This window comes from Anabrus simplex, chromosome 1 (genome assembly GCF_040414725.1).
Source record: "Anabrus simplex isolate iqAnaSimp1 chromosome 1, ASM4041472v1, whole genome shotgun sequence".
NCBI classification, from domain to species: domain Eukaryota; kingdom Metazoa; phylum Arthropoda; class Insecta; order Orthoptera; family Tettigoniidae; genus Anabrus; species Anabrus simplex.
Window position 1 is genome coordinate 1020126949 of NC_090265.1, and position 26439 is coordinate 1020153387.

General features: G+C 41.1%; 1 protein-coding gene across 1 annotated transcript in view; it reads right to left on the reverse strand.

Annotated features, from left to right (window-relative positions):
- LOC136857823 (uncharacterized) overlaps positions 1–26439 on the reverse strand; it is a 399914-nt gene that overhangs the window by 85062 nt on the left and 288413 nt on the right. The window contains exon 3 of the mRNA XM_067136783.2: positions 24624–24735. Coding sequence (XP_066992884.1) covers positions 24624–24735 — 112 coding nt within the window. The remainder of the gene's footprint in view (positions 1–24623; positions 24736–26439) is intronic.

The window sequence follows — 26439 nt, forward strand, 5'->3', positions numbered from 1 at the left end:
TGCTTATATCTCAAAAACTGAGGATGTTACTGTCGTGAAAACTGGTATGTGCAATCTACTTTAAAAATATAGACACATTTATTTCTTTGTTTTCGGAAAATCCACTTAATGGTGGAGCGGGGGGATTTGGTGGTGCTAAAAGAACTGAAAATTGAGTTGAATTATTGAGAATACTTATCTCAAAAGTCGAGATGTCACAAACGTAAAAACTGGTATTTAGAATCTCCTTTAAAATAAAGAAACACTGTAGACTGTATACCATTAATAGTACCTATGAATTCTCGCGGACGTTGAATGTATGATATTTAAATATTTAAACCTCTCAAGTGACTAACCACTTTCCACAAGTGTAATACATACGATAGGTCTGAATAATAAGGAAGTTTCATCCCGATTTTATCAGAGATTGATGCTACCCTATACACATTAAATTCCATGTCTTAGATTTTAAATAAGAAGTGTTCTTCAAACAGTACACCCCTAAGGGGTTTTGACTGGGAGATGAGGAATGATACAGAAATATTTACTTCTATGAAACCGTTTGAATTACGAAGTTAAAATATTAAATAGTATCCCGGGTGTTAAATAACAGAATGTTTGAAACAAAATTAACCCCTCAGAAAGTTAAATGAGGGTTAAGATCCGAAATATATATATATATATATATATTCATTTCTCCGAACCCGTTTAACTTAAGACGACAAAATTCCAAATAACGGCATATATTTTAAATCGTAGGTGTGAATTAGGAAATAAACCTCCCATCCCTGAGGTGTGAAGTGGGGTTATCTCCACGAACGAAATTATTTATCCCTCCAAACCGTTTGACGTACACATTTGTAATTTTACGAGAAGATTATTCGTTTATGTGCTAGGTGTAAAATATCATATACTTCAACATATTTCTCCCCTAAGGAGTTTAGATGGTTGGTTGACTCTCAAAACAGACACAACATCCATTCTCCCGAAAACGTTTCATGCACGATCTTAAAATTTTACATGAAGGGTGGTTTTCTACGTCCTAGATGTTAAGAAATATTTTAAAAATATTCACCGCCTAAAAAACGTTCCTCCATTACTGTTCGACATACAACATCTAGATTACACAGGTTAATCACTTTTACACCCTACATGTTAAATAAGATTGGGTTTAAAAACATTCCAATTCTTCTGTACGGGGTTCAAATGCGTGTTACTAATAATCACTCCCCAAAACCGTTTGACGTACGAACAGAGGGTGTATTTTATAGGCTCAGTTGACAGTAAACACTCCAAAATGCAAAATTTTGAAAAATAACTTTGAATTTAAAACCGTAGCGAAGCACGGGTATTTTGATAGTATATATAAACCAAACCAAACCCCATGGCACTACAGCCCTTGAAGGGCCTTGGCCTACCACGCGACCGCTACTCAGCCCGAAGGCCTGGAGATTACGAGGTGTCGTGTGGTCAGCACGACAAATCCTCTTGGCCGTTATTCTTGGCTTTCTAGACCGTGCTAGTATATATACAAAAATAAATATACGTGTGTGTATGTATATTTCACCTTTCAGCCAAAACTACCCATCGCAGACAACTGGTGTTTGTGTGTGGTAGATATGGGGGGTTGAAAGTGGCCAAATACATATAAAAATAGACGTGTGTGTTCGAACATTTCACCTTGCAGCCACAAGTCTTCCATCGTGCACTATAGTTCTTGCGTGTCAGTAGTTGTGGTGGTGTGGTAGATATGGGGGTTTGAAAGTGGCCGACTATATATAAAAATAGACGTGTTTGTCCGTATATTTCAACTTGATGCCACAAATACGCACCGCAGACCACTGGTGTTCTTTGTGTGTGGTATTAGTCTCGATTCTCCCGCCGTATACTATAGTGGTTACGTGTCTGTAGCTGCGGTGGTGTGGGAGATGTGGGGCTTGAAAGTGTCTGACTTCGTCATTGAATGTATTAAAATGAGTGAGAATGTACTGGAAGAATCGGAGTGAGAATGTACTCTTAGAAGGCTGTGATGTGTACTCCTTGGTTTTATATATTGATCTCGCAGGAGTGTGGTGATTTAAGAACCGTAACAGTTTGCTGCTAGAGTACATCTGTGAGTACTTTCTGCAATTCTTGAATATAAAGCAGATACTTACTGATACAGCTCCTTAACAACATCGAGGCGGTAATCATAACCGACAAAGAAAAATGAAAATCGGTTTTTATCCAAAGAATTACATTGATATCAAATGATTTGTCATTTTGTTTCAAACGATTACAATTTCCAGTGATATTAGCTTATAGTATGAATATCAGTAAGGTTCAGAGTCAAACGTTCCACAATTGCGAATTTAATATGAAGCATTCCTGTTTCATGCATGATCAGTTATATGTTGCTTTCTCCCGTGTCGGACAAGCAGAAAATCTGTTTGTGCATGTGCCAGATGACAAGACATCAAATGTAGTGTATAAGAATGCATTTTTATGAAATGACTTAGAATGTAAGATATTCATTTACTCCGAAAACATGTAAAATAAAAAGAAACAGAAAAAAATAGTGGTCTTTTAAGGCACGTCTTCTGTATTGTATAGAGAAAACCGCACGGATGTACAAAAAACCAGCGAAGCGGGTTGTCTTCAGCTAGTAAGTAATAAAAGATGTAGCTGTGTGTATCTACGCGTCGCGCTGTATATATGATGTACGATTCTAGTTGTCACTGGGACTGTCCCCAATCGAGCTGAGGACCCCAAAAACTATGGAATCAATACTCCTCTCGGTCTTTATCTTTTCTACCCTTTTTTAATCCCACGTCGATGGAGGCTGAACTTGGACTTAAACGGCATCCTACAACATTCATCTCAGCGACCGCGAACACTATGGATTCGATAATATCGGTAGTATTCGGGTATTCTTACATGTCATCCCCTCCCGTAGGGGTGTTAAGGGTATCTTAACACCCCACAGTATTTTTTACAGATAGTAAGTCATATGTGTGCCAAGTTTTCTTGAGAGCTATGCCGAAACGTACACACATACATCAATAATATACGTCATTTTTAACATTATTTTTCACCGCCCTTCCCCCAATGTCGACGACGACTGAACTTGTATTGAAACGCCATTTTGAGTGTCACTATATATCTCATTAACCCCCAAAACTACGGATTTTATATTAATATGGGTTGTTTTCTATTAATTTTATATTTCACGCCTATTCCACCCCCGCCCCTAGGTCTGCTAGCGGTATCTTACACCCAACAGTATTTTTGTCCATGCAATACTTCATATGTGTACCAAGTTTGGTTGACAACTTTGCTGGATCATACACACATACTTTTTCATCTCTTCTCAATCACCATGCCGATGGAGGCTGAACTTGGACTTAAACGGCACTTAGAGTGACAAAATTAATCTCAACAACCCAGACAATTACGGAATTGACACTAACATTGGTCGTTTGCGATTACTTTTACATGTCAACTCTTCCCCACATCCGTCCCTAAGGGATACTAGGAGTTTAATACCCCTATAGTAAATTTTTGCAGATAGTAAGTCGTATATATATATACCAAGTTCGGTTAAGAGGTATACTGAAACATACACACATACATCTATAATCTCGGACATTTTAGACATTACTTTTCACCTCTTCTCAATCTCCATTCCGGCTGGGGGTGAACTATGATTTAAAAGGTATCCAGAGTGTCACAGTTCATCTCGGTGACCACGAAAACTATGAGTTAGGCACTAATATAGGTCATTTTCGGTTATTTGTTTTACACTTGAGCTCCTCCCCTAAGGGTTCTAGGGGTATCTTGCCTCTACAGTGGTTTTTCTAGATAGTAAGTCATATGTGTACCAAGTTTTGGTGAAGAGCTATGCTGGAACATATTCATCCGTAATCTCGGTCATTTTGAACATTTCTCTCTTTCACCGCTTCTCATCCCACCTCCACCCTGAAGGGTGATGGGATGGCTTACCCCTGCAGTGCTTTTCTCCACACAGTAAGTCATATGTGCACCAATTTATGAGTTTAAAATATTTAAACAGAATATCTTGTAAATAGCGACAGTAACACTTAGGTGCTATTCACAGTAATTATCGTGATAATAGTATGGACATGTGGATCCAGTAACCGTGAAGTGTATCTAGTCAGATGAATACTGTCGATGAGTTTTAAAATATTTTTGGTGCTATCCACAGTCATTCCTAGAGAGAGGGGTAGTGCGGTGCCAATTAACTCACAGCGGTTGCTTTTTGGTCACGCGAGTTTTGTTCTTCGCGCCGTGAGGGTTAAAATGAGCTTTCGACGTTCCTCTGTATTATCTTATGTTAATGTGCCAAAGGGCTTAAATATAGGGAATGGAGAGGACTTAAAATTTCTTGTAGACAGGATTACTCGAAGGGTCCTAAAACGTAAGTATACAAAAATTTGGTTCAGATTTGTGGAACGGTATGGATTTACATAAGGAACGGACAGACATACGGGCAAGACATTCTAATTTATATATATTATTTATTATTTATAAATATATTCAGCTAAGTTGTCCATCTCAAATGTCTTCTGAACCGTTAGAGATATCGAAATTATGTTTTCAAATTCTTATAGAATTCTCATAGAACACTGTCCAATTCGTCTCCATCACATACGTTATTAGCGTGAAAGCGGTAGCAACTTTGTTTTTTTCTTAAGCGGGACCAAAATAATTTCATCCAATAGAACAACTAAGAATCAAGCGACAAGTTCAGAAATGTGTTATTTTGCAAACCCTACGTGTACTTTTGGAGATATTAAAGGGTTTCTCTCTGATGTATAGGGCATGCTGCGTGCCTCTCGACTTGTTGATAAACACATATACCTCAACTACTTTTTGAGCAACTGTCCATTTCCCTAATCGAGAAAGTGACTAAAAAGTGGTAGAATGAAACAATGCCCCTAAAAATAAAAATACCTGGACCATATTGTCTAAACAGCGGTGTATCTAGCGTACCAGTGGTAATTTACCCTCAGCTCTACCAATGCCTGTTGTAAGTACATAAATCTTACACGTTGGCTTTAAGGAGGACCAAAGAGCCCAACAATAACGTTCTCCGTTAATTTTTGTACCCAGTTTTTCTTATGACCATGTTATTCATTGGATTTTGAAGTTATTGAGTACATTACCTGGACTGCGTAGACATGTAAAGGACAATAAAGTACTACTAAAGTAACACAGTTTCACTTTGTTACCTCATCTCTTTCTGCTTCAACGTCAATGAAACAAAAATGTTGTAACTACGAAATGCTATACATCATACTGTCGTTTCCCGAGGCCCGTTCGGGATAAAGACGAGACATCAGTATTTATCAACAAGGCGTGAGTCACGCAGCATCACAGCGAGTTGCACATCGCTTTCTCTCTAATGTCTACACATATGAAACCCTTTAATATCTCCAAAAGTACTCGTCGGATTTGGAAAATAAGGACATCGCTGAACTTGCCACTCTACTCTTATTTGTTCTGTTGGGTGAAATTAGTACCGTATAGTTCATTTAAAATAACGAAGTTGTTACCGGTTTATCGTTAATTACGTATGCGATGGAGACGAACTGGATTGTGTTTTACGAGCCTCTTAATACAATGAAATAATTTTAAAACATATTGTCTATATTTTTAACGGATCAGATTATATTTAAGGTGGACAACTTATCTGAATAACCCTGCATATAGATAGATACTGTGACCAAAATAACTTACATCACATTGTCATAAATACAGCTGATAACCTGCTTAAAACTTGGATCATTTTAGTGTACTCACAAATTACTTGACACCATTACATCATATTAATGAACACAAAACCTAATAACTTTTTTGGGTACATTTCAAGGCATATCATCCAATGCACACGATAAAACTGAATGTTTGAAGGTTTCCAGTTTTATCCATTTCAAAATACTTGACGATGACTTTTCTAAGCTATTGTGGGCTATTGTCTACTTGCTCCCATCATCTTATCCATTCTCAGATCCATGCAAAGGCCTACTACAATACGTAGGAGGTGTTGGCCCAGTCTATTACTCTTTGATTTTCTAAGTTCCATGCTCTTCGTGTGTCAACACATGAAACCGTTTACGACCAATTTTATTAAATATTTGACGATATAACTACCTATACGATCCGTCCGGGTGCCTAATGAGTCTTCGCCATTTGCTTTACGTCGCACCGACACAGATAGATCTTATGGCGACGATGGGACAGGAACGGCCTAGGAGTGGGAAGGAAGTGGCTGTGGCCTTAATTAAGGTACAGCCCCAGAATTTGCCTGGTATGAAAATGGGAAACCACGGAAAACCACCTTCAGGGCTGCCGACAGTGGGGTTCGAACCCACTATGTCCCGGATGCGAGCTCACAGCTGCGTGCTCCTAACCGCACGGCCAACCCCCCCCCCTCCGGTCCGTTGAGAAAGAAGCTATCTTCAAGAACTAAAAATCTAGTTTATATATATTCTAGAATATCAGGTACGTAAATGGCACGGAGATTCTTGGAACATCGCAAAGATGAATCAGATTAATATAATATGAATAGAATATCAGATATTACAAATTAAAATACAATCACCCATTTACTTTTTATCTGTTCCAGAGATTGATCCACTGTAAGAAAATGGGTATTTTACATTTATTGATGAACCATATCAAAGGTAAAATGTTACATATGTTGTTAGAATCAAGTTTTGTTTCAGTTGTTTTACGTACGAGTTTTACAGGACTTTGAATTGTGTATTCCATATGTACCGTACAATGCGTTCTCTATGTGCATTTGCTGATGCATATGTATAGAATAAAACACAATTTAGTTTATGTAAATACGTTGTTTGTCTTTGAATGCACCAAAACAAGAAATTTAACCAATTAAACCACACATTGCATGGTTAAAATCAAACCGAGCCGGTTTTAAACATCGGTGCGACTCTAGTCATGGTTTTTTTCCAGATCGGTGGTTTATCTGCCCTCCAGTCCATTACAACGAAACGAAGTAAATAACTTATGCAGAAGTAATGAATATAAAATGTTGTTCGTAATAACTTTATGCAAGAATCAGATTGGATTTTTTAAATAACTCATTTATTTTTCATCGTTGGTCATTTTCTAAGCAAACAGTGCATTATACTGTTCAACATATGGTCTATATAATTACGTGTTGGAAATTGGTATACATTTTTCACGAGAGGTAATTGTTTCGAACGGTTTAGAACTTGGCGAACGTGGAGAATGAATAATACGGTATATTTGTAACACAGTTCAACGCATAAGCATATGATGAGTTAAATTACACGATTATATTTTTACACATTGTAACATTTAAATGACTTGTTCGGGAATAGGAACTGCATTAGCACTGTTCTCCAACCATTACTAGGGGGTGTGATTGGCAAGTGGTACTGTCACTGCCATTTCAGCAAGGCAGTCGTGTTTCGATTCCTAGATTTTTGAGGTGGAAAATCACACATTGGAATTCCACGTAAAACTGAAGATGGCGAGGCTATGATTACTGTTACGGAGTTTCCGTGGAACAGAGAGAGGTTAAAGAAGTTTCTGGTTGGAATGGGCCTATCTACGAGATCAAAGATTAACTTAAAACTTTAAAAAATAAAGGTTATATTTCTTTTCAAATCTCAAATTTAACAAACTTTTCACTTAGTGAAATAACAAGGTTATAGGTGTAAATAGCATTTTGATACAAGAAGGAAAACACAAGGGTTGGAAATTACAATTGCTGAGCTTCCAGTTCCAAATTTACAAGTTTAAAACATCGCACATATTGCGTTTAGTTAGACGAGGAGAGAAATCTCCCAATTCAAGAGCACTTTGCTCCAAAGGTTACAAATACGGCCTTCCAAAGGCCCCACATAATATTACACAAAACCAGAAAGAGTTTACAAGCTCTTCGAATTCAACGAAGGAGACTGGCTCCCAAGTTTTTTACAGCCTACTCAAGGCTACATTACACAAAACATTACAATCTTTGGCCTCTGTAGGCACCACCTACAATTTACAATTTTTGTACACACAGGGGTATATATTGCATTCGTGGAAGAAGAACAGGTTACATTACTGGCCCAAACACAAAATGGATGGAGGCGTACACTTGCGCTCCTAGAAAACCAAGTATAAAACCCTAATTGGGATCGCGGCCCGTTGATACAGAGGCTAATCCCAAGCTACTGAGGTGACTAGAATCAAGGTTAATTTAATGCATTACAGGAAAAGAAACAGCTACAAAATCGTAGTCACCTGAAGATAAATTGAAGGGGAACTCGAGAGGGTAACGGACTCTCTATCCCCGATTTACAGTTTAAGACTATGAAATTTTACATTAGCAAGAAGTAATTTACATTTTAGAAACCAAACAGTTACATAGTTAAAGTTTAGAACCTTCCCCTCGGATAAGATGGCGGAGATAGCTATAGAGATAGAAAATTGGTGGCCATTACCTGGGCTGGTGTACTGCCTGCCTGTCTTAAACACACACACACACACACACACACACACACACACACACACACACACACACACACACACACACACACACACACACACACACACACACACACACACACACACACACACACGCACACGCACACGCACACGCACACGCACACGCGCACACGCACACGAACACACACACACACACACACACAGTAATTCGACGATCAGTAAGACAAGGAAGCTTGAAAAGCCGCAGCTTATATACCAGAGAAGATGTTTCGAGAAGGCTCTGGACTAAATCCGGACACACCTTCACATTTTTATTGGATAGTTTTAAAAGTTACAAGAAGCCTGTGATAGGCTGAAAAATAAATACAAAATTTTCTAATTGGACAGATTCAAAAGCTGGCGGGATGAGAAGGAAGTGTTGCAAACGTTGAAATAAAAAATAAATAAATGAACATTAATTTAGTTGAGAAAACATAAGAACTCAAAACTTCTTTAAATCACTAGTTCTTCCACCGTGCACCAGAGTGCATGACCACAGTTTTTGTAAGGACATCTGTGGAGAAAAGTTCGAACTTCTTGCTGTACACCAAAACAAAATAAATAAATCCAGTCGGTTTAGGCAACTTCAAAAGAAAACAGAGTAATTTATGAGTGACATCTTCTAGTCAATATCCCAGCTTCATTCAGTAGCTGTTTCACGTTTTGTTTGATATATAGAGTTCCTTAAGGTGCTTCTTTTAAATGCGCGGGGTTTAGGTGTACCTCCCGGTACAATTACGATATCAATATACATGTAAAACTGAAGATGGCGTGGCTGTGATTACGATATTAATATACACGTAAAACTGAAGATGGCGTGGCTATGATTACGATATCAATATACATGTAAAACTGAATTGGCGTGGCTATGATTACGATATCAATATACATGTAAAACTGAAGATGGCGTGGCTATGATTACGATATCAATATACATGTAAAACTGAAGATGGCGTGGCTATGATTACGATATCAATATACGTGTAAAACTGAAGATGGCGTGGCTATGATTACAATATCAAAATACATGTAAAACTGAAAGCTTGCTTGCTTCTAAACGTCATCACTTCGTTTAAGGTTTCCAGATTCAAGGACGTACTATGCTTTAGTGAAATCGAACCGATAACGTACGTTCGTTTTCCACACACATTGTGGGGTCACGGGTGCGAAATGGGCAGCACATGCGGATTTGACCTCTTTTACGGCCGGGTGCCCTTTCTGACGCAAATTCTATCTGTAGGGATTTAATCACTATTGCGTGTTTCTGTGGTGATTGGTAGTGTGTGTCTGAATATGAAGAGGAGAGTGTTGGGATAAACACAAACAACCAGTCCCTGAGCGAGAAGAATTAATCACACGCGATTAAAACCCCCGACCCTGCTGGGAATCGAACCCGGGACTTCCTAAACTGTAGGCCTCAACGCTGGCCAGTCGGTCAAGGAATCGTACAGTAATAACATTGTTTTACTTTATCTAATAAAGGGCGAAGTTGAGATTTCATTGTACATTGTCTACAACATAAGAGTTGTTTCTCGATGAATACAGGCCCCTGTGCTGGTTCCTTCTTCGAATGAGATCCTTTATGTTGTTCGGAATTTCGAATGTGTGCTCGTTATGTGTGTGGGTTGGTACGCTCGCTTCCGTCGCTGTTTGTACCGCTTTGGTGAGGGTTGTGATTGTCTCCTCAATCTCGGCTGGACTTTCAGGAGTGGTATTTTCTATTCGCTGGTGGCAGGAGGGCAGAGGTCTTCTGCTCACCTCCATCCGGGGTGTGCCTGAAAAGAGCTGCACCACCTCGGGACGACGACACGAGTTTCTTATTATTACTTGCAGTTCTATATATGTATGTTTTTAATTCTATTTCTTCGAAACACAAGTTTTTAGGGAATATTTACAGCATGTCCCGGTCTAGAAAGCCAACAATAACGGCCAAGACTATTCGTCTTGCTGACTGCACGACACCTCATAACTTAGAGGCCTTCGGGCTGAGCAGCGGTCGCTTGGTAGGCCATGGTCCTTCAGGGCTGTTGCGCCATGGGGTTTGGTTTTATTTACAGCATGTGTTGTAAAACAGAAAAATCAATATGCTGTCACACAGAAATATTGTTTAGCTTTAAATAGGCCAAGAAGACGACTATTTGTGAAGGTTAAGTTCTCGTCTACTATAAATTCGACGTTGTGGAATTAACTCGCCTTGCCAAATTTGTGTTAGTTAATTTCCTGACACTTAAACAATTTCCTTTCAAGGCAAGGCTCTTTGCCGGTACTCCGGCGTTCTTGAGAGAGATAGTCCTCGAAGGAGCGTACAAACTAATAATAATAAATTATGCGTATGTCGCTGTACTGCATTGATTATTTCAGCGTTGGTGATTATTATGATTATTATTATTATTATTATTATTATTATTATTATTATTATTATTATTATTATTATTATTATTATTATTATTATTATTATTATTATTATTATTGTACCGGGAGGTACACATCTACGCCACGCATTCAAAATTAGCGCCTAAAAGAACTCCTCTACTGGTGAAACAGTGAAACTGAAACTACACCTACTTAGAACTTTACTCTGAGGATGTCACCACTAAAATCTGATGTAATTTTGTTATTGTGAAGTTTCCTGAACTGTGTGATACTTGTTTTGTTTTCCAGTCATCAAGAAGTTTGGACATTCTCTCATAGATGACACTACCAAAAACTATGATTATGCACCCTGGTGCGAAGTATAAGAACCTATAATTCAAAGAAGTTTTGTATTCATAAGGTATTTTTACTGATTGATGTTCATTTATTTTAGGGTTGGCAATATTTCCCTTTTATTTCCGCCAGTTTTTAATCTAGCCAATCCCTAATTTCTGTAATTAATTTTCTACCAATCACTGTCTTCTTCTTCTTCTTCTTCGATTTTGAGTGTAACTTTTAAAGTGGACAATAAAAGTGGGTGGGTGGGTGTGGCTAGTTTAATCTTGAATGGTCTCGAACTTTCCCCGAAGTGTTTGTAAACTGCGGGTTTTCACGTCTCTTGGCCAATTGATCGTCATCTTACTGAGTGTGTGTGTCAAAGCAGGAGGCGGGCGGATTCTTTCATCAGGCAGCAGTACATCGACAAGGTAATGGCCACATAACATCTTTATTTCTTGCCAGCTCCGCAGTTTAATCCGAGGGAAAGGTTCGAATCTTTAACTATGTAACCAACTTTTCTAAACTGTACACCTTCTTTCGGCTTCATAAAACCTTTAACTGTAAATCGGGGATAGAGAGTGAAGTACTCTCTCGAACTCCCCTTCATCTTGGTTTGAGGTGCCACGTTTTTGTAACCTTTCGTTTTGGCAATGTATTAAAGTGATTTCCCTGCGTGCTACCTCAGTAGGTTGGGAATAGCCCCTGTTTCGTCGGCCAAGCGCCCTATAGGTTTTAAAGTTTTTTCTTTGGAGCTCAGTCTTCGACTCCATTCAAATTGTATTCAGGCCGTTTATTTAACCTGTTCTTTTTCACCAAGGCCCTGTAGGTTGGGTACTAGATACCTCTGTGTAATGAGATTTCTATTTTGTAAATAGTGCCTTGTAAGGCCAGAGATTATTATATTTTCATGCAATGTTGCCTTGAGTAGGCTTGGAAAACTGAGAGCCTGTTAGCTCTTTTTCAAAGTAAGAGTACTGTACGCCTCTTGAAGGCTAGATGTTGTAATTTTAGGACCAAGTGCTCTTTGAATTAGCGAATTTCTGCCCTTGTATAAATTTGTGCTCTTTTTTTTTTTTTTTTTTTTTTTTTTTTTTTTTGTAAATTTGAGCTAGGAGCTCAGGAAAAGTAAAGCGAGGGCTTGAAGCCCACGATCTGTTAAAACCACTAATCTTGTCCTTCTTAGACTTGTTTAATGATTGCTATTTCTACATACATACATTATCATTATAGACTGTTATGCCTTTCAGCGTTCAGTCTGCAAGCCTCTGTGAATTTACTAAACGTCGCCACAATCCTCGATTTTCAACTAGTGTTGTGGCCTCATTTAGTTCTATACCTCTTATCTTTAAATCGTTAGAAACCGAGTCTAACCATCGTCGCCTTGGTCTACCTCTACTTCTCTTACCCTCCATAGCAGAGTCCATTATCCTCCTAGGTAACCTATCCTCCTTCATTCGCCTCACATGACCCCACCACCGAAGCCGGTTTATGCGTACAGCTTCATCCATCGAGTTCATTCCTAAATTAACCTTTATCTCCTCATTCCGAGTACCATCCTGCCATTGTTCCCACCTGTTTGTACCAGCAATCATTCTTGCTAATTTCATGTCTGTTACTTCTAACTTATGAATAAGATATCCTGAGTCCACCCAGCTTTCGCTCCCGTAAAGCAAAGTTGGTCTGAAAACAGACCGATGTAACGATAGTTTCGTCTGGGAGCTGACTTCCTTCTTACAGAATACTGTTGATCGCAACTGCGAGCTCACTTCATTAGCTTTACGACACCTTGATTCAATCTCACTCACTATATTACCATCCTGGGAGAATACACAACCTAAATACTTGAAATTATCAACCTGTTCTAGCTTTGTATCACCAATCTGACATTCAATTCTGTTGAATTTCTTACGTACGGACATCAATTTAGTATTCGACAGGCTAATTTTCATACCATACTCATTACATCTATTTTCAAGTTCCAAGATATTAGACTGCAGGCTTTCGGCACAATCTGCCATTAAGACCAAGTCGTCAGCATAGGCCAGACTGCTTATTACATTTCCACCTAACTGAATCCCTCCCTGCCATTTTATACCTTTCAGCAGATGATCCATGTAAACTACGAACAGCAGAGGTGAAAGATTACAGCCTTGTCTAACCCCTGTAAGTACCCTGAACCAAGAACTCATTCTACCATCAATTCTCACTGAAGCCCAATTGTCAACATAAATACCTTTGATTGATTTTAATAATCTACCTTTAATTCCATAGTCTCCCAGTATAGCGAACATCTTCTCCCTCGGTACCCTGTCGTGTGCTTTCTCTAGATCTACGAAACATAAACACAACTGCCTATTCCTCTCGTAGCATTTTTCAATTACCTGGCGCATACTGAAAATCTGATCCTGACAGCCTCTCTGTGGTCTGAAACCACACTGGGTTTCATCCAACTTCCTCTCAACGACTGATCGCACCCTCCCTTCCAAGATGCCAGTGAATACTTTGCCTGTTATTCTAATCAATAAGATACCTCGATAGTTGTTGCAATCCTTCCTGTTCCCTTGCTTATAGATAGGTGCAATTACTGCTTTTGTCTAATCTAAAGGTACCTTACCAACACTCCATGCTAATTTTACTACTCTATGAAGCCATTTCATCCCTGCCTTCCCACTATACTTCACCATTTCACGTATAATTTCATCTATTCCTGCTGCTTTATGACATTGGAGTTTATTTACCATCCTTTCCACTTCCTCTAGCATAATTTCACCAACATAATTTTCCTCCTCCTCATGAGCTTGGCTGTTCGCAACACCACAAGGATGATTTCCTTTTACATTGAGAAGATGTTCGAAATATTCCCTCCACCTCCCCAGTGATTCCCTGGGATCTATTATGAGTTCACCTGAATTACTCAAAACACTGTTCATTTCCTTTTTCCCTCCCTTCCCAAGATTCTTTATTACTGTCCATAAAGGTTTCCCTGCTGCTTGACCTAGCCTTTCCAGGCTGTTACCAAAATATTCCCATGACTTCCTTTTGGATTTAGCAACTATTTGTTTCACTCTGTTTCTTTCATCTACGTACAAATCCCTGTCTGCTTCGGCCCTTGTTTGGAGCCATTTCTGATAAGCCTTCTTTTTCGTTTACAAGCTGCTCTCACTTCATCATTCCACCAAGATGTTCGCCTTTTCCCATCTTTACACACAGTTGTTCCTAGGCATTCCCTTGCTGTTTCTACTACAGCATCCCTGTATGCCACCCATTCACTTTCTATATCCTGAACCTCCTTACTGTCTACTGTTTGAAACTTCTCACTAATCATATCCATGTACTTCTGTCTTATTTCCTTGTCCTGGAGATTTTCTACCCTTATTCGTTTGCAGACAGATTTCACTTTCTGTACCCTAGGCCTAGAGATACTTAGTTCACTACAGATCAGATAGTGGTCTGTATCATCGAAAAATCCGCGGAAAACTCGTACATTCCTAACAGATTTCCTGAATTCAAAGTCTGTTAAGATATAGTCTATTATGGATCTGGTACCCCTAGCCTCCCATGTGTAGCGGTGAATAGCCTTATGCTTGAAGAATGAATTCGTAACAGCGAAACCCATAATAGCACAGAAGTCCAGCAAACGCTTCCCATTCCCATTAGCTTCCATATCTTCCCCACATTTACCAATCACCCTTTCGTATCCTTCAGTTCTATTCCCAACTCTCGCATTGAAATCGCCCATTAGCACTATTCTATCCTTGATGTTGACCCTGACCACGATGTCGCTCAATGCTTCATAAAACTTGTCCACTTCATCCTCATCTGCACCCTCACATGGTGAATACACGGACACAATTCTAGTCCTAATTCCTGCAACTGACAAATCTACCCGCATCATTCGCTCATTTACGTGCCTAACAGAAACGATGTTGCGTGCAATGGTATTTCTGATAAAGAGCCCTACCCCAGACTCTGCCTTCCCTTTCTAACACCCGTCAAGTACACTTTATAATCTCCTATCTCTTCCTCGTTATCTCCCCTTACCCGAATATCACTTACTCCTAGCACATCCAAATGCATCCTCTTTGCTGACTCAGCCAGTTCTACTTTCTTTCTTCCATAAGCCCCATTAATATTGATAGCTCTCCATCGAATTCCATTTCGTTCGCCAAGTTGTTTCCAAGGAGTCCCTCGCCTGTCAAATGGGAGTGGGACTCCGTTACTCCCATAGGTCCGAGGCTTGCTTAAAGTGTTCTGAGCTCGGTAAATTCATGAAGCAGGATGCTACCCTACTTGCACATAGTCCAAGTGAGGATCTCTCCTCTAACGGGTTATGGACCACCGGTGAATTGTATAGTCCTAGCCGCCTGAGCACAAGGAGGGCCACGACTCAGAATATGTCCGAGATGCCCACTCCCATTCCATAGCAACTGGTATCCCGACTCTCAGGACCACTTACTAGGCCACTCAGCCGTTGCCCATGGTTCACGAACTAGGACGTGACTACAGTAACCCACAAACATTTGTACCTGTAAAAATTATTAAGTGTGAAGTTTTTGAAAATATAACCTTCAGTTTATGTTTTAAATTCAATTATTGACATTCTAGTTAGACCCATTCATCCCGGCACCTCCTTTCACCTCTGCAATCCACAAAAAACCCCGGAACAATTATTATTATTATTATTATTATTATTATTATTATTATTATTATTATTATTATCCACCATCATCTTATTCTTACTTCAAGAAGTCCTTGAATTGTTTAGGAACATTAGATTTACAAATAATGACACGAGTAACTCATCAATCACCGAGCGAGTCGGCTTCGCGGTACAAGGCATTTACATATTAGCTTTTATTCGAGAGATAGTGGATTCGAACGTGACTGTCAGCAGCTCTGAAGATGGTTTTCTGTGGTTTCCCATTTTCACACCAGGCACATGCTGGGGAAATGCATTAATTAAGGCGAAAGTCCCTTCCTTCCTACCCATCCACGCCATAGGACCCGCCATAGTCGGTACAACATAAGACAAATAGCAAAAAGAAGTAATCAATCGGGTGTACATAATTTTTACGCTTTGTTCTTCGTTCAGACATCAGAATAACTCTGACTTGTGACACAACTCCTCGTCTCTCGCGTTTTACAAGCAATACCATGCTGTCCTATAACGTTACATTTGGTAACAACATTTGATGTAGGGTTCCACATGACGAACCCTTGTTGTCTGAGTCCTTATTAACACTGATCTCATTATCGAGTGTGCATTACATTTCATCATCTATTAACGCCCAGGTTTGGCTTTTCTCGCGGACGCGGACTCATCGATGGATCCCACGTTTACCGCTTCAAGAGTAGTGTCCTGGAGCATGCGATAAAACTGGGGAGGAGGACAAGTACCTCTTCCAGGCTGCCTCGCCTTCTATGCTGAACAGGGGTCTTGTGAGGGATGAGAAGGCAAGGAAGAGGGAAAGAAGCGGCCGTGGCTTTAAGTTGGGTACCATCCCGGCATTTGCCTGGAGGAGAAGTGGGAAACCACGGAAAAACCACTTTGAGGGTGGCTGAGGAGGTAATCGAACCCCGTCCACTCAGTTGACCTCCAGAGGTTGATTGGACCCCGTTCGTTATACCACTTTTCAAATTTCGTGGCAAATCCGGAATTCGAATCCGGGTCTCCGGGGGTGGGGGTTTGGAGCTAATCACACTAACCACTATACCACAGAGACGGACACGATTGCATTTACGTTATTTAATTCATGTTCACTATTCATTCATTCATCATCTGTTTACCCTCCAGGGTCGGTTTCTCCCTCGGACTCAGCGAGGGATCCCACCTCTACCGCCTCAAGGGCAGCGTCCTGGAGCATCAGACTCTTGGTCGAGGGATACAACTGGGTAGAATGACCAGTACCTCGCCCAGGCGGCCTCACCTGCTATGCTGAACAGGGGCCTTGTGGGAGGATGGGAAGATTGGAAGGAATAGACAAGGAAGAGGGAAGGAAGCGGCCGTGGCCTGAAGTTAGGTACCATCTCGGCATTTGCCTGGAGGAGAAGTGGGAAACCACGGAAAACCACTTCCAGGATGGCTGAGGTGGGCATGTTCACTATTATCAATGTAATGTGTGTTGGTTCGTTATTGTAGGTGTTACAGGCGTAATAATTTAATTTAATTTAATTTATTGCTTGCTGTGAGCCTACTCGTTGGCTGAATGGGCAGCGTATTGGCCTTTGGTTTAGAGGGTCCCGGGTTCGATTCCCAGCTGGGTCGGTGATTTTAATCTTTTCTGATTAATTCTTCTGGCTCGGGGACTGGGTGTATGTGTCCGTCCCAACACTCTCCTCATCATATTCAGATATTACACTATCAACCACCACAGGAACACGCAATAGTGATTACATCCCTCCATATAGGTTTGGCGTTAGGAAGGGCAACCGGCCGTAAAAGAGCCAAATCCACATGTGCGACGAAGTTCGCACCCGCGACCACAGAGGTGTGGGAAGAAGCGGTAGAAAAAGAAGAAAAGAAAATAAGATTGCTTGCTGTGAGCCTCCGTAGCTCAGGCGGCAGCGCGCCGGCCTCTCACCACTGGGTTCCGTTGTTCAAATTCCGGTCACTCCATGTGAGATTTGTGCTGGACAAAGCGGAGGCGGGTACTCCGGTTTTCCCTGTCATATTTCATTCCAGCAACACTCTCCAATATCATTTCATCTGTCATTCATTAATCATTGCCCCAGAGGAGTGCGACAGGCTTCGGCAACCGGCACAATTCCTATCCTCGCCGCTAGATGGGGGCTTCATTCATTCCATTCCTGACCCGGTAGAATGACTGGAAACAGGCTGTGGATTTTCATTTTCATTTATTGCTTGCTACAGGATTTTCATCCCAATTACAACAGCATTTTTTGTGGTTCCTGTCTGTTAGGTCATCAGCCCAGAGGCTGGTTGGATCCTCAAATAGCACCACCAAAGTTTATGCGGTTATAAGGAAACCCCAAAAACCAATGGCAGCACCAAAATGAGGCGCACTAGGCAAGATGAGGAGTGAGGTAATTTGCCATTGCTTTCCTCACTGGGTCAGAAAGTACTATTGCAGCACGACTAACCCTGCGAGCAGCACCTTTCATAACACTCAGATGCACTAGTCGTGCTCTGAATGTCATTACTCAGCACTACCCATACCCCAGCAGCTTCCATATTGTCACAGCCATGGATGTTGACTGGGACTTCGGTGGAAGCTACACTTTACTCTGGCCTGTGCCAAGAGATGGATGCAAATGTCCTGTATCCATCAAGAAATGACAGCAGGCAGCATTTTTGTGGTACACAGTGAAATTATTATTAAGTATATTAGGCTACCTAACTTCACCAAATCTGATCTAAATTTATCTTAATCTAATTCTATATATTTATTGAAAAATGGAACGACTTTCTAGACATTCTGGATTGGCACAAGGACAAAATTTAACTACGTAAATAAAAGTATAAAAATTAAATTTGAACAAATGATAACATAGTGTACAGTCTACAGCATTAACATTTGGAAACACAATAATAGACCATGTAAGTAGAAAATCATAGGTCACTCTCAAGTAGTCCGACTTGTTGGCTGAATGGTCAGCGTACTGGCCTTTGGTTCAGAGGGTCTCGGGTTCGATATCCGGCCGGGTCGGGGAGTTTAACCTTCATTAGTTAATTCCGATGGCTCGGGGGCTGGGTCTTTGTGCTGTCGCCAACATCACCGCAACTCACGCATAACACTACAATAACACACAGTTACCTACACCTGGCAGATGCCGCCCACCCTCCTCGGAGGGTCTGCCACACGAAATTAAATTATTAAAAACTCTCAAATACATTGCTGTACGGGAATTGTTTCCTTTAATTTATTAATTGTTGATTTATTTTATGGCAATGTGCTCTTCACGTACCATCCTCATCAGTGGCGTACGCTGGGATCACTAGACTTGGTTACCCCTTTTTAGTGAATGTCAAGCCCTAAGCGTTCTGAGCTGCAGCCAATAGCCAACAGAGTAGCCTGCCGAGTTGTCAAGGCTGCTTCACAAGCTACTGCCCTGGCCCCTGCTACCGTCAATAATCAACAACTGATCACTGGAGACGGTCGCCTAAGGTTTAGCAAATTAAAGTCCGGCTTTGTGGCGAAATGGATAGAATGCTTGCCTTTGGTCCGATGGGCTCGTTTCACTTCTCGGAATTAACCTCCTCGTACTCTTAATTCCCCTGGCTTGGGGACTGGGTGTTTATCACGTCTTCGCCATTCATTTTATCCTCATTAGGTCACCACCAAGGCTATATAGATGCCATGAACAATTATTATTATTATTATTATTATTATTATTATTATTATTATTATTATTATTATTATTATTATTATTATTATTAAAATTTTGAACTTTACACCATTACCAGCAGTCGTACCCGTCGTTCACTGGTTTATTAGCTTTATCGGGAAATAAGTGGTGGTGTCCGACACATGATCACAGGTTCGATTCCAACCAACCAAAGAGAACACTAAACCTGAAAGATTGAAATTCATTGTATGAGATCTACCTATAAAAAGAAAACTGTATTACTCCTATAACAGTAGCCCTGCAGTGTCTTTCTGCAAGGATGCAAAAGGGAGTGAAATACCAGCACTCTGTTAGCTGTATAATTAAGTCAGACGTATAAGGTGAGGAAGTATATACGATGAAGAAGGCATGTGTCAATTCGAAAACTTCCGGAGAACTTCGAGTCTTTTAGCTATCTCTCTTTCGTTAGGAGTGGCGATCTGACGGACCGAAGCCTAGCACACTTATCCCCCTGGTCCCCGCTCCTATCAGCAGCAAGCCGTGCGGGGCGGGGCGATGTGAGAGGGGCGCAGTGCCTGGGCTGCGATGTCTTTCTCCGATGCCTTGCACTCAGAAATACGAGCGACGTTTTACCTCATTGCGTTCAAGATTTGTAAATGGAACAATGTGCCAGATGCTTACAATATAATGTGCTTCAGACTTCCATCGTTCTCATTTAAGACTAGGGCTTCACCGATAGTCTTGGAAACACTCAGTATACGCCACTGATCCTCATAGTCATTCTGTTATTTTATAATCCTCTATTCATTTCAGGAATTCGTACTGGTAAGTATCAAGATTTATAGACAGTGTGTACATTAACTGATGAGGTGCTTGCCTTCTATATTCAAGGTTGCGGGTCCAATTGCTGTTGCACTCGGTTGAAGAGTATTTAAATGTAAAAGGTACATGTCAGCCAATATAATTTACTAGAGTGTAAATGAATCCCTTTTCTGGGCATATTTCTGGTACTCTGGAATAAATTAAAAGTAAGAGAAGCTAAATGAACGGTTTTCTTTGTAGATTCGGTCATCATTCTATAGGCTGGTTTGATGCAGTTCTTTATGTCTACTATTAGTAGCAACGTTTTGATTTCTGCGAAACTACTGCAACCTACATCTACTGTAGAGTCGCTCAAGGAAGGAATGACCGCACTTTTGGTAACTGTTGGCCTAGTCCCAATGGCGGGTTTACACAAGAACCCTTACAGTAGTGTCAGGGATTGTAAGTACATAGGCTATTACGGGGTTACGCTTCACATCCCTCTGAGTTTTGCCTCTGTGCTCGAAGACTAAACAAGGAAAGCAAAATTGTGTCCCGAGACTTAAATTCGGTCTCTACAAATAATTGTAGATGGGAATACGACAGAAAACAACGAAGATTGTTGCAGAGCCGCTTGTTAGCTATCAGGGCACTGGCATCAGGTTGAGCTGACAGCGTGGTAATTGGGAGCTGACGTAGGTTCAGATCCTCCTAGCGAACTGTTCCATTTTTCAGTTTCCTTATACTGACTCGTTGTTGCTAGGAGAAATGTACACATTACCATACACTAATAGTATCATATTTACCACAAATACTTTTTACGAATTCCTGGAGTTCGAGGGCTAAACAAGAAAGGCAATGAAAATATGGCCGGAGACTTAACATCAGTTTCTACAAATAAATCAAATCAGAAACGAACACAAATCAATGTCGGGTCTGCCGTCCCTCATGTTCTACGAGTATGACCACTCGAGGTCGACTGGGTACGGAAGCAGCTGGGATCTGGAATATCTTAACGGCCAATTCTTCCCATTGTCCACAACTCTTCCCTCGGGCGATGACGGCGTTCTCGCAGAGTTCTCTTCATTACCCTCCAGCCATTTTCAATGCGGTTCAGGTTAGGACTATCTGGAGGCTAACGTATCGTCTCAATCCTTGACTACGAAGCAAGCAACAACGTCTGAGCTATGAACTGGATGATAATCTTTTTGGAAACCAACACGCTGTCCTTCGGGATAAATTATGTCCAATGCTAGAACCAACTAGTAACTCAAAAGCTGTTCTTAAATTTCGGCCTTGAGAGTTCATAGAATTCTCAACATCATCCCGGCACCGAATACGGTAAACCAACCCCATCATTGAAAGCTAAAACGAACACTTCTATGAGAAGTGGCAACGTATTCAGCATCGTACCTAGTGTAGGGTACCCCCGCTTCTCAATAGGTAAACGTGAACTTAATCGCTGAAGACTCCATCTTCCCACCCGAAGCTCAACATTCTCATGGCATATGCGAGGTGATCAATTATTTGGTCCTCGGTCAACTGGGCCTTCCTACCGGTGTGTGTATGTGTGAGTGAGTGGGTACCCACCCATAAAGTGACCATGACAAGTGTTGGGCTGTAACTGTGTGTAATTGGTGACATCTAGCTGAACCAGTGTTGTTGTGATTTGGTGCGCTCTCGTCGTCCCCAAGTGTTGATATAGGTCAGAGTTCTCTCACAACTCACGTGTAGTGAAACTGTCACCCTTCCACCAAGATGTTCGTAAATGCTGCTTAACTGTTGCTATTATCTCGTAAGAATTAATAAAATTTGGTATGTATGTATCGTGTATGTTTTCCTTGCGTAGTTTAGGCATTTTCCTGATTGCCGACATTATAAAATTCAAAATGGTAGGGATGTAACAATACCACATAATGCCTCTACGTGACGTAATTAAAGGTGCATTTTACAGTAAAGTGAAACTGCATAAACTTTTTATAATACAAGGGAAACTCCCTCACCATGCTTCTGTGTGTGTTCGTGCAGCTGAAAGGTTTTTGCCAGCCTCAACAACTATTTGTTCCATTCCTTTGTATTTTTCGTATGTGTAGATCTTTGTTAAGTCACCACTGTAAGATCCCCTCGTATGCCTCTATACCCGACGGGAATAGTCTGGAAATGAATTATTCCAGGCTAATAAGACAATGTTTATTGAAGTCCAAGAAAAAGGACACATATAGTTAGTTGTGTGGGGTTACAAAGAAATTCAGGAAAAAAAACAAGAAACAAAAGCCATACGTATAAATAGCAAGAACGTACTGATCGAATTACAGTGCAACAATGCATGGTGGAAGATGTTGATCATTTCACATACTCTACAGCATTATCTGTTACGACGGGGACGCAGATGTCGATATTAACAGCAGAATTGGAAGAATTTGCTTCTACCAACGAATGCGCTGCATGTGGTTATGACGGTCACTGGTCATCCTTTGTATACTGTATTTGCTGTTGCTGGATCTAGGACAGGAACATCTTCTGTGAAATATAAGTCAGTAAGGCCAGAATGCTCATATTATCACGGTAGGTCATTTGCTGTAGGTTTGCTGTTGCTGGAGCTAGGAGGGCAATATCTTCTGTGAAATATAAGGCCAGAATGCTCATATTATCACGGTAGGTCATTTGCTGTAGGTTTACTTTGTTTGGATTGTGGGTTGGGGAAAATAGGGAATTATATTCCCTTTCTTTTAAATATCTGTAGCTTTGTGTTTCTTATATAGACAGGTTCATATAGGGAGTTGTATTTTGCGTAGTTTTTAATAATAAATGTCTTGGAAAGAATCGCCAGCAGAACTGGCTTAAGAATTTCTGCAGAAAAAACAAAATTTTTAACAAATATTTGGGATGCACCAAAATTTCTGAAAACAGATATTGGCCAAATAGAGAGGGTAAAAAATTCAAATATCTAGGGGAAATAATCCAAGAAAATGGTTTAGAAAAATCTGCAGTAGAGGAGAGGGTACATAAAATGGAGAGAGCTTATGGTGTCACCAAAGATATCTACAATAAAAGATGCCTATCCAAAAATGCAAAAATAAGGCATTACAACATAGTAGTGAAGCCAGAATGCCTATATGCAAGATCCGTTGCACCTGTCATGAAGGCGATAATTTCTCGAAATAAATAAGAACTGAGCAAGTGGCTGCGCGGTTTCGGTCTCGTACCTATCAGGTTGCATTCGGGAGATAGTGAGTTCGAACCCTACTGTCGATAGCCCTGATGATGCTTTTCCGTAGTTTACCACCAGGAAAATGTCTCGGCTGTACATTAATTAAGGCCACAGTCGCTTATTTCCACTCCTAACCTTTTCCTATCCTATCGTTGCCGTAACACGTATTTGTATCGGTGCGAAGTATTCTTCTTCTTCTTCTCCTTTATCTGTTTACCCTCCAGGGTTGGTTTTTCCCTCGGACTCAGCGAGGGATCTCACCTCTACCACCTCAAAGGCAGTGTCCTGGAGCGTGAGTCATTGGATCGGGGGTTACAACTGGGGAGGATGACCAGTACCTCGCCCAGACTGCCTCACCTGCTATTCTGAACATGGGCCTTTCGGGGGATGGAAAGATTGGAAGGGATAGACAAGGAAGAGGGAACGAAGCGGCCGTGGCCTTAAGTTAGGTACCATCCGGGCATTTGCCTAGAAGAGAAGTGGGAAACCACGGAAAACAACTTCGAGAATGGCTGAGGTGGGAATCGAACCCACCTCTACTCAGTTGACCTCCCGAGGCTGAGTGGACCCCGTTCCAGCCCTCGTACCACTTTTCAAATTTCGTGGCAGAGCCGGGAATCGAACCCGGGCCTCCAGGGGTGGCAGCTAATCACACTAACCACTACACCATAGAGGCGGACGCGACGTATACCAAATTATAAAAAATGTAATAAATAATAGTTAGCCTGTAAATTTTATTTCAAAAAAGACTTCAAGAGAATATACGGTATTTTTCCGGCAAGATAGTTAACGGGAGGGGTTTATTGGTGCTCTTCCCAGGAAGAATGCCGTAGTCCGATATGCTACTAGGCATGGGTGGAACTAAGCCTGAGTAAGTCTCACTCGAAATTCACATTCCCACTTCTCAGGAATGTTGGGTCCTCTTCGCAGTTAGCAAGAATTTAATCTTTTGTAACATATAAATGACTAGGTTTTAGTAATCGAAAATAGAGACGGATAGAAACAACTTACTCTTAAGCAGATATGTACGTCTTAATACTCATTTTCCAAGATTCAGCTCGATTCACCAGCACATATCAATGCATCTGAACTACCATCACAGTGCACTTACCTGTCATCGAAGTAGAAGCCACCACAGTGTGACATCCGGATGATCTCCGTGTCTGTTGTGAGGGTCCCACTGTCCAAGGCACATCCGCGGACTGTGATGCGGTCCCCATTTTCTGCAACAAGGCCATGCATGCTATTAGACTCAGAAATGGAACTTGAGTATTATGCGTAGTAATTTCATACAGCCACGGACGTCTAAGGTGATCATCGTTTATAGACTGAAATTCTCAGCAGCCAGAGCAACATACTACGTCACCAGACTTTTATGATAATGCATACAGTAGATACAGTTCAACATGTAAGAAAGAATGATTGGTACTGTCAAGGAATAGTATTTGAGATACTTATGTACGTAATGATCAATACAGACGGCTCTCTTCACACTAATAAAACTGGAAAATGGAGAAATTAAGAGGTTATTTTTAGCTGCCTGGGGAGAATTATTACCTTTGTTACACTAGTTTTAGTCGTGATGGTCGATATCCCTCTGCGTACCTCCCATATCACAAAAACTCATTGCAAGTATATTCTGCGAGGCATGCTGGACTTTATTAACCGTTCGCATCGTTAGAAGAAGACCGTTGAAATCAGTTGTATACTAATATAACAAATGTAGTTTTAGGTTGCAAGTGGTTAGGTTTAGAAAAAAATGTGCTATTAACGCTCCACTTCACGATACAGTGATCTGATACAATTCTGAAATGAAATGGAGGAAAATTGGTCTCTACATAACCTTAACACAACCACATCGAGCATCCGTTCCGTAGCTAGCTGGGATGAATATCGGAGTGTTAGATTGTAGTAGCTTCAGCGGTTGGAATTCCACATAGCGCTTTATTTGTACAGCTTCATATTTTTTTTTACAATTTGTTTTACGGCGCACCGACACAGAAAGGTCTTATGGCGACGATGGGATAGTAAAAGACTAGGAGTGGGAAGGAAGTGGCCGTGGCCTTAATTAAGGTACAATCCCAACATTGCCTGGTGTGAAAATGGGAAACCACGGAAAATCATCTTCAGGGCTGCCGACAGTGGCGTTCGAACCCCGGATGTCCTCGGACACTCCCGGCACTAAAAGCCATACGCCATTTCATTTTATCTCCCGCATGCAAACTCACAGCTGCGCGGCCCTAACCGCACGGCCAACTCGCTCGGTGCTTCATATTTCAAACAGAGGTTAGTTCTTGCCACTTTCTTTCTTTCTTTCTTTCTTTCTTTCTTTCTTTCTTTCTTTCTTTCTTAAACCGGGCGAGTTGGCCGTGCGCGTAGAAGCGCGCGGCTGTGAGCTTGCATCCGGGAGATAGTAGGTTCGAATCCCACTATCAGCAGCCCTGAAGATGGTTTTCCGTGGTTTCCCATTTTCACACCAGGCAAATGCTGGGGCTGTACCTTAATTAAGGCCAGGGCCGCTTCCTTCCAACTCCTAGGTCTTTCCTATCCCATCGTCGCCATAAGACCTATCTGTGTCGGTGCGACGTAAAGCCCTAGCAAAAAAAAAAAAATCTTTCTTAATCTGTTTACCCTCCAGGGTTGGCTTTTCCCTTGGACTCAGCGACGGATCCCACCTCTACCACCTCAGGGGCAGTGTCCTGGAGCGTGAGACATTGGGTAGGGGGATACAACTGGGGAGGATGACCAGTACTTCGCCCAGGCGGCCTCACCTGCTATGCTGAACAGGGGCCTTGGTGGGAGATGGGATGATTGGAAGGGATAGACAAGGAAGAGTGAAGGAATTGGCCGTGGCCTTAAGTTAGGCACCGTCCCGGCATTTGCCTGGAGGAGAAGTGGGAAACAACGGAAAACCACTTCCACGATGG